Consider the following 17,618-nt stretch of genomic DNA (forward strand, 5'->3'; position numbering starts at 1 on the left):
AGGGGTAACAAAAAAAAAAAAAAAAAACCGAGAGCAACCATTTCCATGCTCAAGAGAAACCTTTTGAATACAAAAAAAGAAGAGGGAAAAAAAAAAGGTGACAACGCCTCTGTGAGCCATCTGACAGACTCATGCATGGGGTTGCTAAGTCAGATCTTGGGTTCAAATACAACCGGAATCGACTGAATTCCTGTCCTCCTCCTTTAGTCTTTGTTGTCGTGCCTCGTGCTCCCCCGACACCAAACAATTTCGTCGTCTTTCTGGAAGAAAAGAAAAACGAGGAATAATAAGAATTACAAGAATTGATGAATGCATCCGAGTCTTTTTTCGCCGCCGGCCTAAAAAAAAAACGCCTCTCGGTCATGGTGACGATTCCACTGAGCCTATGCACCGAGCCAGATGCACATCGCCATGCACCATTCAAGGTGAAACAAACGTCGTGGGAAACAAGACCGTCGTGGTATGTCGTGTGCCTGGTGCTCATTCTTTGCTTGCCTTGTCGCACGGGCTGTCAGTTGCTTAAATGGTCTCATCTGAGCTTGGCACACCCAGACAGGCATGATTCCCCAGGACTCCCTTGCAACTCCTTTCGAAACAGAGAATGGAGCTTTGATATGTCACAGTGAAGGATGCTCGAACAAAGTCGCATTCGCTGAGCCCGGAGAAACCAGGGGGGAAGTATTGACGGGCGGCAGCTCAGTCAAAATCACAGCTTCACCCGCTTGCCTGTGAGTTTCCACCAGATAACAGCGATAAAGTCTTCCTTGAAGCGTTCCCAGGCGTTTCTGTTGAGCCAGTAGCTGAACTCTCGGTAGTGATACATTTCGCCCCAGCAGTCTCGACCCCATTCGCAGCCAGCCATGTTGACAACAAAGTCACGGTCGTGCTGACTATAATGGAAACGAGTGTTGTTCTTTCCAGAGCCATCGTCACATGCGGCCGGCGGGAAGCTGTTGATTTTTCGTTGAGGCAAGAAGCCAGTGTGCTCTCGTACCCAAGCATGGTTCTGGTAGAGAGTCTCCAGAGCATCTTGCTCCTTGTGCTCCCACGCCATATGCTTCTGCTCGTACGCCACTGGATCCCACCAGACATCCAAGAGGCGTTCGGTCCAGGCGCTACGTCGCACAAAGAATGATCCCAGATTGAAGCCAGAACAGTCCTGCGAGAAAAGCAGGTTGACAGAGTTGATGTTGCCGTCTCCCACTGGACTCCTGGCAGATTTGTCAAGATACGGGTAGGTGAGAGGATGGGTAATATTGAGCGGGTTGTATTCGTTGATATCGCGGTACACGTTGGTCTGGAGGTTGTCGAAGAGATGATCCTGCAAGGAGTACGAGGGTTCCATCACATACGTGTTGAGGTCAAGCCACCAGAACCTACGGCGCTGTTAGCGATGGGCTCTCTGTCGTGAACGCCGTCACGGAAAGCACACTCGGGACATACCATTCAGCATTGGGGTATTTCCTCATGGCACTTCGGACGTAGTCGACCTTTTCCCAGCTTTCTCGCCATTCGTGAGCATACTTCTTCCTAGTCTTCATGTCGACGATTTCGAGGTCGTAGCCCCATCTTGCAGCATATTTCCGCTTGTTTCGTACGCTGTCCCGCTCAATTGCCCACTCTCGAGCACCTTTCCACTCCATGACGCCTCCTCCGACATTGGCTGCGAGGATGATGACAAACTTTGAGCCACCTCGACCCCAGCTTGCTCTTCGATACCAGTAGATGAGAGCTACGCGAAATCTGGTGTTAGGATCGGTCGACTAAAACTTTGGTCGCGTGCTGATGGAGAGGATACGAAGCACTTACGAGAATGATAGAATATGTACAGGCAGAGCAGGAAAACAAGAACAAGAAGAAGTCTGAGTTTCAGCTTTCGGCCCATGCGAGCAAAGATGGATCGCATTCTTCCAAGCAAAGGAATATTGTGAACGCGCGAAGGCGTGTGCTTGTCACCGTATCGTGGATCTGTATTACTCGAGTTGTAGCGGGGGAGGTTGCTTGAAATGCGGCGCAAGTGGCGAGCAAAGAAGCCCGAATTCTGCGTCGAAAAGGAAGGATAGCGGTTGGCGCCGAGATGTCGCATTTTGGCAGATTCCCATTGCACTGGGCCGGAAGCCGGAGCATTGGCTGGACTTGAGCTGCCACTATGGACATTGAGGCCAGGGCTCGACCAGCCACCGCCGGGGACGGGTGATGGGCTACGCGACAGGGACATTGGAGTAGCGGGTGTACCTAGGCATAGCACGGCACGAGGCGTTAGTTTGTATGGTGGCCATGAAGCGAGTTGTGCAATCGCGTATGACCCGGCACGTAACCTGCAAGGACATGGTCCTACACGGATGAAGCACAGGCCGGTGTGGGCTGTTGCATAGTGGGCAAGACGTACCAAGGATGGGGGAGAGAGGTGCTTGATTAGCAAGCGCAGGGCGAATCTCTAAAAAGTTGCCAGATCTCTGCTCACTCGGAGTCTGGGCTCCGGCCGAGGAGCGTCGCCGGTGGTGGGACGGCACAGGCCGGTCGTTGAAGGAGCTCGAGGAGCCGGCGGTCAGCTTTGAAGAAGCCAGTTTGAATGTTTGGCCGTCGCTGTCGAGTATGGGGGTTTGCTAGGCTCGATCAGCCATCCGCAAGGCCGCCGGCTGGGATGATAAAAGCCGAGTCGAGAGGAGCAAAGTGGCTTGGCGAACCGGAGCGGCGGACGCGCAACTCTCGACGCTCGTCTCTCGTCCCTCGTCTCTCGTTTGGTTGGAGTCGAATCAGGTTCGGAAAATGGCGCGGGCGGACGAGCGGAGCGCGCGACGCACGAGAAGCCACAGTGGCTCCTGTGTCCCTTGTTCCCGGCGGGAGCAGGTACTCCGTACACAGAAAATAAATGTTGATGTTGATTTGAGACGGGCAGAAAAGTCGTCAACTCTTGGCAAAACGCAGAAAATGAGAGAAACGAGTGATGGAATTTTGTGTGAACGACTTGCGCGCAAGCCAGCCACTAGTTGAAACCAAGAAGAGTAAATCGGGGCAGAGCAAACCCGGTCCTTGGCAGGAAGCTGGGGTGGGTAGGTCTGTTTTCCTCTCCCTTTTATTCCGATCTCCCTCCCTCTCCGTCCTCTCCGTCTCCTCTCTCTCTCTCTCTCTGTGCCTCTCCCTCTCTCTCTGGGTTTCTTTTTCTTCTTCTTATTTTGCTCAGGAGACGCTGCAGAGGGTACCGGTTCGGCTAGATGGCACAAGAATCGTGGATCTCGCTTTCGTCACAACAGACTTCCGAGGGGTTTTGATGACCACTTGGGTTGAACCGACCGTCGAGTGAGATGAGCCTGTGCTGAAAAGTGGCTGAGAGAGAATGCTCGTACGGCGTGCGGAGTACGAAGTTTTGAGTTGTGTGGCGCTACGGTGCGTTCGTCGGTCCGCAGGAGAACTAATTGGCTACGTCTCAAGTTCAGTACGAAGTAGTAGTACGTACCGTGCCCCTAATTCCTGTCTAGATCAAATATGCAATCTTTTTGCTGGCCGCCGTTTTTGCTCATGGCTTGGTACTGAGCCGGGATTATTATAAGCATCAAAAGACAGGGTTTTGCAAATTGCGGTGGGGAGCGCCAAATCAGAAAAAAACCTAGGAGGCCCTTACAGATTCCTACCAAATAGGTACCTACTTGGTGTGCCTTGAGTACCTACCTAGGTAAGTAACCTACTTACCTAAGTAGGTGCTCAAGTAAGTACTTGAGAAGTACCTCAGGTCGTCACCTGCTTTGCAGGAAAGCACAGCACAAATCACCAGCTTCGCAGTGATACTGCATAATTCAGCAAGACATTGATAGCGCGGCGGAAAGGTGCACTCGCCTGGTCAACGCGCAGCGTGCATTGCGCATCTACGCACGTGCGGCTTTTGTTTGTTTGTTTGTTTGTTTGTTTGTTTGTTTGTTTGTTTGTTTGTTTGTTTGTTTGTTTGTTTGGTTTTCTTTTTTTTTTCGTTGCTGTTTCTAACCATATTTAAATGCTGTCAGCGCGCCCACGGCTGTACGCGGAAAGTGAGTATTGCACACCATGTCAATAGCAACGCCCGAAACGCGCACTTGGCCCGAGTTGCGCCCCGTGTGGCCCGTGTAGCCCCCTTAGCCGCAAATATAGTTTGTCGTGTATGCGGCCAACGGCTTTCCTTAGGCTAGGTATGCTGACAACTGCCAGTCCACCGTGCTGATAGCATCCCATGAAGAAGGTATTCAGTGAGCATAGCGTATGCAAGCTCCATGCGGTAGCTTCATCTAGTCTGCTGATATTCCTGCGAGCCACATGGAAGAGGGATTCCCGCGTTCAGGGTAGCGCATCGGACTGCATGGCGCCAGAACAAATTCAGGCAAAACCAACCAATCAAAAGCCACCGTCACCACGGCGCATAGTGACAACCAATGAAATCGCAGCGCCTCTCCGAATAAGCGCCGTCATCAGCATTTAGACGCCGACGTCGACGCGGGAGGAGATGCGCCGTAATGGAGCCTCTTCTTTATTTAGCAAACAAGCCATGGAACCTGTAAAACCCGGAAACCTGGAAATGGTGCAGCATATCAAGATGCAGCCCGTTGGCCGCCTCGGACGCAGATGCGGCCGTCGAGGTTGGGCTGCGACAGTGCCAGCTTCGTCGCGGTCCCATTGTCGTCTGATTGAGTCTTGCCAATTCGCAATTCAATCGCACTTCAATCCCCCATGCCTATTCACGTTCGTGTCTAGGTATTGTTCCTGTTTCGTCTCCGCTACGAGCCCTTGGGTCTGATGGTCTTTCGTTACCGTCTTCGTCTCTCGTTCTCTCAACTCTCGCCGTCCTTTTCGATTTACTAGTCTTCATTTCCGTCTCTCTTTCGTAGGGCATGTTATCCGTCATTCTTTTCATCAACCAAACCCCTTGCCCCGAAATCGAAAGGTCGAGTATCGTCCTGCTACCTCTGCTTGGCCTTTGTTCGTGAACCACGCCATCTGGGCTGCCGGCAATTTCATGACGACCTTTGCCGAATCACCATACAGGCATTCTCGACGTTTTCTCCCCCACAAAACAGCCATCTGGTGATAGATCGTCGACACAGAAAAACGCCATGAGTCTGCCACCCATATACCAAAGCGGACACCATGCTCCCGCCAACACCGCGAGAGCAGCGGAAGAGTGGGAAGAGTGGGAGGATGACCATGTCATCACCCCAATAGACGCGGCAAAACAGACTGAAGTCTGTCCGTCGGCCATCGTACCAGCACCACTCCAAGACGGAAACACAAAGGCCGTGCACCTGAGAGCGTCCAGTCTGTCGACGCCCAAAGTGCGCAGAATTAGATCACGACAGAGACAAAAGGCACAGAACGCCAGGGCTGGCATCCGCCTCATCACCGACATGTCTGTGTTTCGCCGAAATACAGGCAGGAAAGGAAAGTTTGTCGACGCCGCCGCCCTCAGGGCCCTGGAAGGAGAACCTAGTTCCGCCTCAGTTGGTAGCTGGAACTGGTTGAACGAGGACGCTGGAAAGAAGTCCGAGTCAACCTCGGAAATGCGGAGTAACCGAAATAAAAACCGACAGTTATCGCCGCAAGACAGAGCTATTGTTATTGGAATATCGCTGGAGTCGTCGGATATACAAGGGCGGCAGATGTGCCCGCAAACTGCGCTGACCGGCAACTCGACAGCTCCATTCCCTGCCGCCAAGTTGAACGATCGTCATGTACCCCACGAGGCCAAGACTGATGTGCAGGGACACAAGTCCGTGTGGTCCCCCGATACACCGGATACGCCATGCTCGTTCGGATCGAACCATGCGGCATCTAGCGTATACTCGCAACTCATCATGCGAACTCAGGCTCCGCAAGAAGAGATGCCGCCCCCGGTTCCGGAACTGCCTTCGAATTACGACAGGACCACGCACCAGAGGACACTGAGCCTCGAATCGGGGAAAAGTCGACATGAGGATGACGAAAGCGACACGCCATGCACTCTTTTTGAGGAAGATGGCGCGCCCAGCCCACAGAAGCATCTCAAGTCCAAGGAATTCGGTATAGGCCTCGATAGTGCCAGTTCAAGATCACACGGGTGGTGGGACCACGTCGTTACACCCTTCCTTGACAAGAAAATGTCCTTCCCAAGTCCAAGGTACAAAACCGAATCCCCAAAATCACCAAAATCACCCAAATTTCGAACAGAGACGTTTAGGGATAAATCGCGGGCAAACCTCAACGCCGCGGATGAACATCGATCAAGGCCGTCACCCTCAGACCTTGTCCCCGTACTCGTACAAGCACCTATTGTTCGAGCACTACCACCACGTCGGACACCATCAACGCAGTCTGATACGGGGCACGCGGAGAGCCCTCAAGATCTCTCGACAGAGGCGCAGATTCCTGTTGTAGGGCCGAGCACGAGACAGACGCCGCGAATTGTCATCAGTTGTGATGACAGCCCCAGCGCATCAGATATCCCACCACCCTACTCACCGCCCAAGAAGAAGCAAGATGACAAACCCGCCAGGTACCGGGCGGTCTTCCCGCCCGGACACCCGCTTCGTTCTCAATTTCCACCTACTCCGAGACCAGCTTCTCCAGGACTGGCAGGCACGATGACTTCCCAGAGAGGACACCAAAAGGAGCAGCCCCTGAACCACGCTCCTGCCGTGCCCATGACACAAATACAGCCGGTTTTCACGGAGCCGCTTCCCGTACGAGCAGTGGGAACATTTGTACCCCTCGAACACGCATGCTCTGCAGCAGGCGGCAGACACAAAGTCGAGCGGCGGCGGCGGCGACATGAGAAGGAGGACATGATTGCTCGCCGCGCCGGTGGCCTCTGGAGGGGACGTGGCTGCGTGTCGTCAAGGGGGTGCTTTGGACGCACAGGTCGTGAAGGCCGCAAGAGAAGACGGGTCTGGATGGCAATCTGGGCCGGCACCATTGCCTTGATGCTTCTCATCGTCTTATTGGCAGTGCTGCTCACACGTCAACACAGCCCAGCAGAGACACGCTCTATTTGGGTCAACCTGACAGGCTTCCCGCCCATGCCCACGGGCGTCCTGACGGTGGTAGGGCCAGATAATACCGCGGCCAGATCTGTCTGCACTGAGCCATCCACGCTCTGGAGCTGCTCTCTGCCCAAGGACCAGCAGCCGTCTGTTTTGCCATATAAAGCAAATCAACCGACGCTGATTATGCAGATCCAATGGGACAACGGGACTCGCCGTGCATGGAACGCCCCTGACGGGGATGCACCCGAAACCTTATCGCGAAGAGCACTCGGAGCCGCAGCTCATGCGATGAGTGTCCTGAGGCGGGACGCGGCGCCGACCGAGTTCTTTCCCGATCCCGCAGCCCCAAAGTTCAAGGAAGTCTGGTTCCTCGGCGAGACGACGGACAACATCAAGTCGGAGCAGAAAGGCGGCGAGCGAGCACCCTTCTACATCAGCCTCCTCAGGTCGACAAACGACACGGTGCCGACACCAAAGCTCAGCCGCAGAGGCGTCAGTCCCAATATCGGCAACGCTACGTTCAAAGACATCATCCCGCCTCCGGACGTGGAAAGGGACGGCACGTCGGCGCCGGCAGTCATGATGCCCACCCCTGTACAGCAGCCCGTCCGTCTCTTTGACCGTGGCCTGCCCACCGAACACTACGGCTTCTACACGTACTTTGAGCGCACCATTTTTGTCAAGTCGGTCACCATCCAGAACAACACGGACAGCAACATGCCTCTGGATGAGGACGGTGGATGCCGCAAAACAGAAGCGTCTCATCTCGTAACCTGGGGCGACACCCGACTTCACGTGCAGATTTGGACGCGGGCCCTGTCGAGCAATGCGTCGTCGCTGCTCAAACCGGATGGCAGCAAGGGCATCGGCAGCACAGGTGAACTAGTTCGGCCCGGGACTATGCCGTACCCGGTGACTATTACGCAGGACACGCATGGCGGGAACCCGGATAGGAAGCTTGTCTGGGATCGGCCCATTGACGACCGGATGCAGGTTGCGACGACGGAGGCACAGGCGCTGGTCAATAACATGGGCAACGGGGGGACGTGGGTGAACCGGCGGGGGACCGGGAACGCAAAGTTTGGAGGGTTTGACGGAGGCAGCGGAGGATGCAAGTGCGAATGGGTGAATTGGGTGTAGCTTTGGATCAGAGGTCGCACATGGCTGCGTGACGTGACGCCTTTGACATGGCTGTGATGGAGCACGTGACGTGGGCACGGGCACGGGCGGGATTTGCACTTGCCGTCACTATACAGCCTCAATAGCAGCCATGCACAGAAGCACGTATCTTGCCGCTAAGGAAATAATCAGTCGACGATGCGGATTCGTCGAAAAAACTGTGCACACATGACAATCAACGGCGAGTCAACACGAGGAGAACTAGAACTGGTCGATGGAAGCCGCTTGAAAAGGAAAGGTGGGGGTGGGGAAGCTCAACCGCCTGCCTCTGGCCGGCGTCAACTCCAAAACCTCGCTTCCTCATCACCATCGTCAACCAATGCTCCTGCCCCGCCTCCGCCTCCGCCAGCGGCATCGCCCCCTGCAGTCTGTCCTCCCGCGGCCATGCAATCGCCGTCCTCGCCGAGGCCGCGTCGTCGGTGGGCGGACCCTGCTCACCGTCGCCATCGAGTCGTCATGCGACGACACCGCCGTGGCCGTCCTCTCGCACGCGCCGCCCTCCACCGCGCTCCTCTTCAACGAGCGCATCTCCTCCGATAACCGCGCCTTCAAGGGCGTACACCCCGTCGTGACCGTCCGGGGCCACAACTCGTCCCTCGCGCCGCTCGTCCGGCGAGCGCTCCAGCACCTCCCCGACGCCTCGCCGTCCGCTCCCTCCATACAGATCCCCCCGCTCTCCTCCGCCTCCGGAGCGCCCCTGAGGAAGCAGCGGCCAGACTTCGTGTCCGTGACCAGGGGCCCCGGGATAATGGCCAACCTGGCAGTGGGGTTGAACATGGCCAAAGGCCTCGCCGTCGGATGGGACGTGCCGCTCCTCGCCGTCCACCACATGCAGGCCCACGCGCTGACGCCGCGGCTCGCGAGGGCGCTGGGGACGGGAGCAAGCGACGCGGGCGACGGCGGCAGCGCGGGCCCCGAGTTCCCGTTCCTGTCGCTCCTCGTCTCGGGCGGACACACGCAGCTCGTGCACTCGACGGGGCCGGCGGCGCACCGCGTCGTCGCCGCCACGGGCGACATCGCCGTCGGCAACCTCCTCGACCAGGCGGCGCGCGTCATCCTCCCCGCCGACGTCCTCGGCGCCAGCCCCGACGTCATGTACGCCCGCCTCCTCGAGTCGTTCGCCTTCCCGCCGGCCCCGGACGGCCCGCCCGACGCGCAGTACGCCTTCTTCGAGCCGGCCGCGTCGCGCTCCGACGAGATCGCCCCCCCGCCCACCGGGCACGCCTGGGACGTGCCGCTGCCGCTGCGCAACTCGCGCCGCCTCGCCTTCTCCTTCTCCAGCATCCACACGCGGGTGCATCGCATCGCCGCCGCCAGCCCCGCCATGGCCCTCGCCGAGCGTCGCTCGCTGGCGAGGCACACCATGCGCGCCGCCTTCCAGCACCTCTGCTCGCGGCTGGTCGTCGCGCTCCAGGACAGGCCCGAGCTGCGGCCGGCGGCGAGGACAATCGTCGTCTCGGGAGGCGTCGCCTCCAACAAGTTCCTCCTGCACGTCTTGAGGGAGACGCTCCGCGTGAGGGGGTATCCCGACGCCGAGATTGTGGCGCCGCCCGTCGAGCTCTGCACCGACAACGCCGCCATGATTGCGTGGGCCGGCGTCGAGATGTTTGCCCAGGGGTGGTGCTCGGATCTGGGCGTCCTGCCGCTGGGCAAGTGGCCCATGGACCTGGACGCCGGCCGCGACGGAGACGGCATACTGGGTGTCGGGGGCTGGACAAGGACAAGGAGAGAGGAACGTTGACCACACCGGCTGCAGGGGCGCCTGGTCGATCAGCGCCCGGCGTGTCCTGTTCGTCCTTTACGTGTCCGGCTCCTGGACCGAGATGGGAGCTGGCTTCTTCTTGCATGTATGATATGATGATGGATGCATCGGACCGGGGGACCAGACGGGCCGCTGCACGTGGTCTTGTTGTATCCCACGTGCCGTAATTGTAAATCACCACACCACACCACAGCACATACACACACTGTACATACACATGTTCAAATACAAAAAACAGAGTCTCGGTTTATCTTGTCGTTGTACAGGTTGCATTGCTCCAGGCGCTCTAGGCGCCCCCGCCACCATGTCCGTCCCCAATCCAGCTAGTCCAGCTCGCTCGTGACGTTGCTAAACTCTCCCTTCTCCAGCTTGGTCTTCCAGAAAACAGGGTTCGTGTCGTTGAAGCCGTGCTTGACCCATCCTTCCTCCTTGACATGGTACAAGTTGATGAAGCCGCCAGAGTAGGCGTCGCGGTGCGTAGCCGCCAAGATGCTTCGCCTGCCCAGCTCCAGGGCATCCTCATCGCTCAGGTCATACCTGTACTCGGCGTCCAGCACGCCGTATGCAAAGGTCTGGCCGGAACCAACGCAGAACAGACTCCCCGCCAGCCGGGTGCCGTCGCTGTCGACGTAGTACAGCGCAGGGCCCTCCTCCTTGGTCACGCCGGCACACATGGTGCCCATGCTGAGCCCCATGCCCTTGTAGCTGTAGACCAGGTTGGCGAGGATCTTGCTGGCGGCCGCGACGCTGATGCGGCGCTTGTGCCGGAGCTCGTGCAGGCGGCACTGCATGCCGAGCCAGGCCAGCCAGTACTGGCAGTCGGCGGCTCCGCCGGCCATGGTGCCCAGCAGGACGCTGTTGATCTCGATGACCTTCTTGACCGTCTGGGAAGCGATCCAGTTGCCGGCCGTGGCGCGGGAGTCGGTCGCCACGATGATGCCGCCCTGGAAACGGAAGGCGAGTGTTGTCGTGCCGTGAGCAATCTTGATGGGACAGTCGGGGTTTGACCGGTCGTCCGTGGCCGCGCGAAGCCAAGACGACGGCTGCGTTGTGCGTGTCAGTCTTTTTTCCGTCAATTTTCACGGCCTCTCTCTTGGAGACCAAAGGCGTCGGTTTTCGGGTAGCTCAACGAACCTGAGAGATGGGAGGCATAGCAAATTTGGTGGTCAGGCATGACGTGGCATCCATCATTTCCCGTGCCTCGTTTTCAAACGGCTCATTTTGCTCGTATGTCGGCCTGCTGTATCTAGATACAAGAGTATCCATCGTAGCGATAGAGGTGTGGCGGTGGGAGGGAGGTGAATCGGTTGGCAGAAAGGCCTACTCGTGACGCCCACGTTGGTTCGTGGTAGAATAGAGTGTGCACAAGCAGGAACACCAAGGTACCACAAATCGACGTCCAGAAAGCTCGCCGAGACTGACAGTCGTGGGGGATCGAGTAGAGTCGTGGCGGATTGACGGTACAGGCCACTTCGGGATGGAGATGTGTGTTGAAGGTGCCTATGGATGAGGGTCGACGTTGGCAAGTTCAGGCAGCTTCCGTATCGCGCGTCACCAACAGGGCAGAGCTTGGGCCAGCCAGGCAGCCAATCAGAAAGTAGTGTGGATTCGAGGTACCTGCGTCGCCGGTTACATAATACGGATCCACCCAGAAACTGGGTGCCTTGTCGCCTGGCTGACGGCCGAAAAGCTACGAGCCTACGGCAGCCTGGCTTGTACTTCAAAGGATTTGGGTCTCTTCACTTACTCAATTTAGGTTTTTATCATGGTTGGGAAAACCTAATAAGTATGATCGATTCAATTCAACAAAAACTAATCAACTAGGATATAAAACCTAACAATACGACTTTTTCCTCCCATGCCAGTCTGCCTTCCATGGCCACAATCAGAAGATCCCAACTCCTTCTTTTACCTCTTCACTGTCGAAGCGAAGGTAAATTTTGCCCCTAGAGACGATAGTTTGGGTTGTTGGAAAGGCTTAAAAGGGCAAGAAAAAAGAAAAATAAATATTGGAGTGAGAACAGAAGAAAAGGGACGGATTTCCCACAGACAAACCAGAAACTAAAGAAATGCTCGCCACCACCAAAAAAATAAAAAAAACCGGATACTAGTCGGGAAATACTTTGAGAAGCTGCTTCGTAAATTATGCTATCCAGGATAGCACATGCAGATTCATATCAATACCAATGTGACAGGTGGCTCAGAAAGACACCCAGAATACGGCAGCCCCAACCTAAGGGTTAGGTGTCATTTCCCGGCTGGTTCGAGACTCTCGCCTGCCCAAGAAACTACGTCGAAGGTGAGACTTTGGTGTATCGGGCGCGTCCGTCTCGGCAAGCTGGAAGCTACTCTTGATTGTGACTGTACCACCACCAACAGTGAGCTCTTTTGCGGCACCGAATCCAGTCTCATCCACAAAGTAGATATGCTCTCCAAGCTCGTCACTGCTTCCAATGAAGTGATCTCCCTTGGCCTCAATCTTGAACTGGGCGTCAGCATTGCAAGAGGCCTTGAATGTCTCCTCAAAACTCCACTTTCCGTTTGGTGACTTGAAGTGCTTCGTCTTGCCAATAACCTTCTCCTTTGGCGACAGCATGGACACCTGTATGAAAAGATCCGTTGATAATGGGTAACCAGAGGCACCCACAATTGTGAAAGTAGCCGTGCCCTTGGAACCGCTGCCCGGTGCAGCACTGTGGATTGAAGTAGTAACGCTCTTCGTCCGGGAGTGGCTGGGAGAGCTCGCTTGCGACGCGCTGATGGTTTGTCCCATGTCTGGAGATTCGGAGAGACCAGTAGCTTTTCTGAGGCCGGGCTCCGTTCCTCGTCCCCCGTCGTCGCTGAGTGTGGTGGCAATGATTGGAATGTCAGGAGTCTCTGGCAAGGATCCGTTTTCCTTTTCCTTCTTGCCGCCAAGGAGACCACGCTTCAAGAATGATGCGCCTTTGCCGACGCCATGGCCGACAACGCCAGCTACAGCGGCGCCTCCCTTGATGGGGACTCCAGCAACGCCTGTAACGATTCTGGTGGGAGCCCCCAGGCCGGAAAATGTTGAAGTTCCATGGATGCTTCTTGTGACGTAATCTGGCCGAAAGAGCAGTCGCAGGCGAATGGTACCCGACTTTCCGTCCAGTGTATATGTGCACTCACTGGCCTTGAACGGCTCTAGAGAGTCTACTTTGATGACAGCTGCGCCCAAAAAGTCAGGCTTGTCGGCGAAATCGTAATCGTACACGTCAACGTTGAACTTTGCCGCGGTCCGCGAGGGAACAGCAACCTCAAAGTACTCGTTCCATGTTGGATTCAGCGTCTTCTTGATGACCTTGGTCTTGTAGACCTCCTCGCCGTTGAGCTCAAATTTGCAGTATGGATCACTCTTTCCGTTCCGGTCCGCAGACGGCAGTTCCTTGGCATCTAGGACATCCACACGAAGTTTGCCCATGTTGTTGATGCTTTCGCTCGGATCCAGCTCCATCTTGATTGGGATGTACTTAAGGCTAACCTTGACCCAACCATCCTTGCCGTCATCAGTTCGCAGTTTGAGCATTGTTGGATTGTTCTATGACGTAGAATTTAGCACCTCTTTTTGTTTGTAACTTCTGTCACGATGTAGTCTCCCCCTCTCATGCACTTACCAAGCACTGCTTGAGCGTATCCATGGTATTTCCAGTGAGTTGAGCCAAAGTTTGGTCCTTGTCGTCACCCTTCTTGCGCGCTTTCAGAGTGAGACGGGAGAAGTCAAGTTCTCGGATCACACAGTCGCTAATTTCGTCAAACTTGTGAACCTTGGACGGAGAAGTGGAAGAAATGTAAGAGGCATACGCCATGTCATCAACAAATACTTCAAGGCGGCTGTGGCTTTCAGGCAATTCAGCTTCAAGGAGGCGGAAGATGAGGAGACCACTTTGGTGTCTCAGGAGCTCTTCAGGGCTGAGCCGGACCTTGGGAGGGCCTTGCCGTTCGACCGAGCATCGGCCCGCAGTTTCAGAGTCTGCTTTGTCACTTCCTCCATTTGAATTCACCTTTTCCAGATTTGCCTGTGGCTTGTCCATACTAGCTCTGGATTTACCGGCATTGGAAGAGCGATCAACGGAAGCCCGTGGGGCTTCTTCGGATTTGTCTCCAGTAGCGTTACCGTTGGCTCTTCCATTGGCTTTACCATTTGCTTTGCCGTTGGCTTTCTCTGCCTTTTTGGCGGCTTCGGTCTCCTCCTCCTCCTCCTCCTCCTCCTCCTCCTCCTCTTCCGGATCTGCAACGTTGAGGCAGGGGTAGAAGGCGACGGTGTAAGTGAGTGTCCCTTTGGCAATGCCTTTTCCATGTAACCGCAGTCCTTCGTTGCGAACCGACTTTTTGTCATTTACCATGTATTCGCCTGTCGCTTCTTGGTGGACAAAATCCCCAGCAAACAATTCGACCAAACCAAGACTGCGGTCCTTGCCCATCTTTTCAGCATCCATAACCTCAAGAGTGAGACGGTCGCGGGGAGAGAGAATGGGAACATAGAGGACCTCGTCCCACTCGGGGTTGAGGTCATTCTTGAACGTAACCGTCCTTGCCTTGTCAATGCCGGAAAGCAAAACCCGAACATAAGGGTCCGATTTGCCAAATGACTCAAAGTTTCTCAAGTCATTGGCTTTTTGGAAGTGCAACCGCATGACACCGATTGGAGTAGAGTAACCACCCGTGCCGATGACGCCAGAGATGGCGACGGGTCGCCACTGAGCCATCATCTTGACGCGGCCAGACTGAGCCCCAGACAGCTGATACCACTCCTTGCCCTGCGCCATGCAGTCCAGGATTTCATCGAGTTTAATCTGATACATTCCGAGAGAGGGGTCGCTGATGAGACCGCGATCATCCTTTACAGTGACACCCAGTTTAGCCTTGCGTCGGTCCGTGATGAGAATTTCCTTGGAGCCATTGTCCCAAATGGGGTTGTTGGTGCGCTTGAGTATCTTAGTTTGGTGGACCTTCTTGCCGTTGAGGAGCATGACTGCGTATGGGTTGAGGAGGCCGACCAAACTCTTGGTTCCATCCAGATCTTTAGCTTGCTCGACAGTGAAACGGAGAATTCCCTGGTTGGATTCTGGCGCCGGCTCAACCTTGCCATCAGGCAGAGTTTTGCTTTCAAGCACGGGGAAGAAGCGCAAATCGCAGGATACCACACCACGAGCTTTACCATCACCAATGACTTCCAGTCGCTCATTCTCATGAACATGGAGCTCCTCGAGATGTTCCAGGCGGAATGTGGCAACGCCGAGTTCCTTGGATTTGCGGAATTCATTCTTGTCGAACACCTGAATGTCGACGGTGTCGTTGAAGGATGTAACGATGAGGTAGTGCGTCTCGTTCCATTTCGGGTTCGCATTGTCCTCGACGGTCTTGGTTCGGGCGAGCTCCTGGCGACGACTGAAGCTGATGGAAGCGTATGGGTCGACTGTGCCGGCAAAATTGTCCGAGTTCTTGAGGCCTTGTGCGCCATGTAGGGTGAGCGCAAGGACGCCGACGGCTTGGTCAACCGGCGTGCCAGCGAGCATCTTTGCGATTTCGATGGGGAAGACATTGGGCGCATACATCATGGGCGCCAGATTACCGTGAATCTGTTCCAGGATGAAGCTCTCGAGGCCGGGAATGAAGTTGATGTCGAACCCGAAGCTGTCACCGCCAAGAGGCTTGCAGACGTAATCAATCGAGGGGCGCTCGAGAAAGCACATTTCGACTCTGTCCACGTGGGGGAAAGGAATCTGGAGCTTGATTTTGAGTCGCATGATTCCGGAGAAGGACATGTCCTCCACAATGACGTCGAGGCCCTTGCTAATCATGGCCTTGCCGATTCTTATTTCGAGCACGACCTTGGGGTTAATCTTGTTCTTAACCTGACGAGCCGTCATATCAGCCGTGTCGTTGGGAGTGAAACTAAATTTCCAATCCATGATGACAATATCGTCCTCGGTCTTGGGATATGTCTTGACATGCTCCATGCGAGGAGGCTTGGAGCCGAGGGTGAAAGTCTTGAGCTTCAGACTGTCCAGAAAAGCCGGAGTTGCGGAGCTGAGAACTTGATCGACCGAGTTGATGATGGTTTGCGCAAGAACAGGTTGGTAGATGGGCCAGAACTTGACCATGAAGGAGTTGATCCACTCCAGCGATTCATGATCGCTCTCGAGATTCTTCAGAGCAAGCTCTCGCGTGATGTCGTCGCGGAAGTTGCGACGCACTCGTCGTAGCGAGGTACGGTAGTACGTGGAACATACAGCCATAATGACCATGATCCAGGCCAGCCCGCCGCCAAAAACAGCGACGAGCCATGAGGAAATACAAGCGAAAACAATCAAGGCGGTATTGTGGTACCAGTCTATGATGGGTGATGGTGCAAGCCGGGTCAGAAAAATAGTTTTGTGGTTTCGCCCTCGCCGCGAGACAAGGTGCCTCGTGATCAAAGCTTACCTCCGTAAAGGTTGTGAGGCAATCTACCCTCAAGCCAAGTGGAATGATCCAGGAGACTCTCTGCATCGATTGCGCCGCCACCCCATCCGAGCTTGGGAGCCCAACCGGTGCGGGAATATGGAGCTTCTCGGGAACCGAGGCCCGCGCCTGTCGTGTCGTTGCCTTGTGCATCCGTTGTGACGTCAAGCACACCAGCCTTGCCGACGTCAGGCAGCACCTCGTCAGGTCCCTTGCCGTCGTCGACGTCGGTGATGATTGCAGCACCTTTGGGACGCCTGCTCCTTTGAAGTTCGGGGGGAATTGCCTGTCAATGATGGGAAAGAAGAGAGGGTTAGCAGTACGTTCATGCCCCCCTTCTCGTAAAGCCGACATGACATGTATTGCCGGTCGCGACGGTCCGACGTTCAACACTCAGCGACCAACAGATGGACAGCTGGCCGCTGGGGGGACGCAAAAGTGGATGGCTTACAGCTTGAGCTTGAGCTTGTTTTTGCTCCAGAGTGGCATCTGGATCAAAATTGAAGGCAGGAATACCGGCGTTCTTGGCCTCTTCGACCATGGCCTTCTCCACCTGCTCGGTGGTGACCAAGTTCTCCTCGGCCGCCTCAATGGCGCCTTGCTGCTTGAGCTCGCGCTCCTGCAAGGCAGACATGACGCCAGCTGCAGGCGCAAGGCCGGGGACGCTTTGGAAAAAAAAAACGATGGTAAGCTATGCTGTCGGTCTCAATTGGGAGTAGACTGTCGAGGTAATGGCATCTAGAGCTCTCGGGATTGCGCACTGGCAGCTAGTAACAGAGGGCGGTTAGCAGGAACGGGACGAGGGGAGCTGGTGAAGCAATGAGCGGAAGAGCGACGAGCGACGGGCATCGAACAACACACGGACGATGATGACGTGGGGGTGCTCGGTTCGGCACCAGCGATAAAGGCTGCGACCAAAGTGGGCAGAGCAACGCAACACAGTAGCCAGAACACACGGTATCATCCTCGAGCCAGAGCCAGAGCCAGAGCCGGGCCACAGGGGCAGGGACGTTTGCAGTTCTCCGTACTAACTTACTTACCGCATACCAAAGCCGAGTCGGTGAGAATACAGTACGGCGACGGCGACGGCGACGGTGACTGTACTGTGTACTTCAAGCTGCCGGGCTCGATGAGACAGCTGTTCGACGTCTCTGGCCGAGACAATGGCGAAGGCGGCGAAGCCCGCAGGCGGTGTTTCGATATACAAAGGACAAGACACAATCGTCGAG

At 55.6% G+C, this 17,618-nt stretch overlaps 5 protein-coding genes across 5 annotated transcripts; 2 read left to right on the forward strand and 3 right to left on the reverse strand.

The window, feature by feature from the left end:
• Window positions 1-706: 706 nt before the first annotated feature.
• Window positions 707-2,086, reverse strand: MAM_07044 (golgi mannosyltransferase complex subunit; the record flags this gene model as incomplete). Its single annotated transcript, XM_040825842.1, has 3 exons — window positions 707-1,376; window positions 1,444-1,732; window positions 1,810-2,086. The coding sequence occupies 3 exons, from the start codon at window positions 2,084-2,086 to the stop codon at window positions 707-709; spliced, it is 1,236 nt and encodes a 411-aa protein (XP_040676225.1).
• Window positions 2,087-5,078: 2,992 nt separating this feature from the next.
• On the forward strand, window positions 5,079-8,123 carry MAM_07045 (Glycoprotease family protein; the record flags this gene model as incomplete). Its single annotated transcript, XM_040825843.1, has 1 exon — window positions 5,079-8,123. One exon carries the CDS (start codon window positions 5,079-5,081, stop codon window positions 8,121-8,123), a length of 3,045 nt encoding a protein of 1,014 aa, XP_040676226.1.
• Window positions 8,124-8,481: 358 nt separating this feature from the next.
• On the forward strand, window positions 8,482-9,903 carry MAM_07046 (Glycoprotease family protein; the record flags this gene model as incomplete). The annotated part of the gene is made up of 1 exon (XM_040825844.1): window positions 8,482-9,903. One exon carries the CDS (start codon window positions 8,482-8,484, stop codon window positions 9,901-9,903), a length of 1,422 nt encoding a protein of 473 aa, XP_040676227.1.
• Window positions 9,904-10,247: 344 nt separating this feature from the next.
• MAM_07047 (proteasome component PRE2 precursor) lies at window positions 10,248-11,190 on the reverse strand (the record flags this gene model as incomplete). Its single annotated transcript, XM_040825845.1, has 2 exons — window positions 10,248-10,967; window positions 11,059-11,190. 2 exons carry the CDS (start codon window positions 11,188-11,190, stop codon window positions 10,248-10,250), a joined length of 852 nt encoding a protein of 283 aa, XP_040676228.1.
• A 967-nt stretch (window positions 11,191-12,157) lies between these two features.
• Window positions 12,158-17,023, reverse strand: MAM_07048 (Tricalbin; the record flags this gene model as incomplete). The annotated part of the gene is made up of 4 exons (XM_040825846.1): window positions 12,158-13,483; window positions 13,560-16,279; window positions 16,372-16,675; window positions 16,841-17,023. The coding sequence occupies 4 exons, from the start codon at window positions 17,021-17,023 to the stop codon at window positions 12,158-12,160; spliced, it is 4,533 nt and encodes a 1,510-aa protein (XP_040676229.1).
• Between the last annotated feature and the right edge of the window lie 595 nt (window positions 17,024-17,618).

The sequence above is a fragment of the Metarhizium album genome, assembly GCF_000804445.1.
Source record: "Metarhizium album ARSEF 1941 chromosome Unknown scaffold_26, whole genome shotgun sequence".
In the NCBI taxonomy this organism is placed as follows: domain Eukaryota; kingdom Fungi; phylum Ascomycota; class Sordariomycetes; order Hypocreales; family Clavicipitaceae; genus Metarhizium; species Metarhizium album.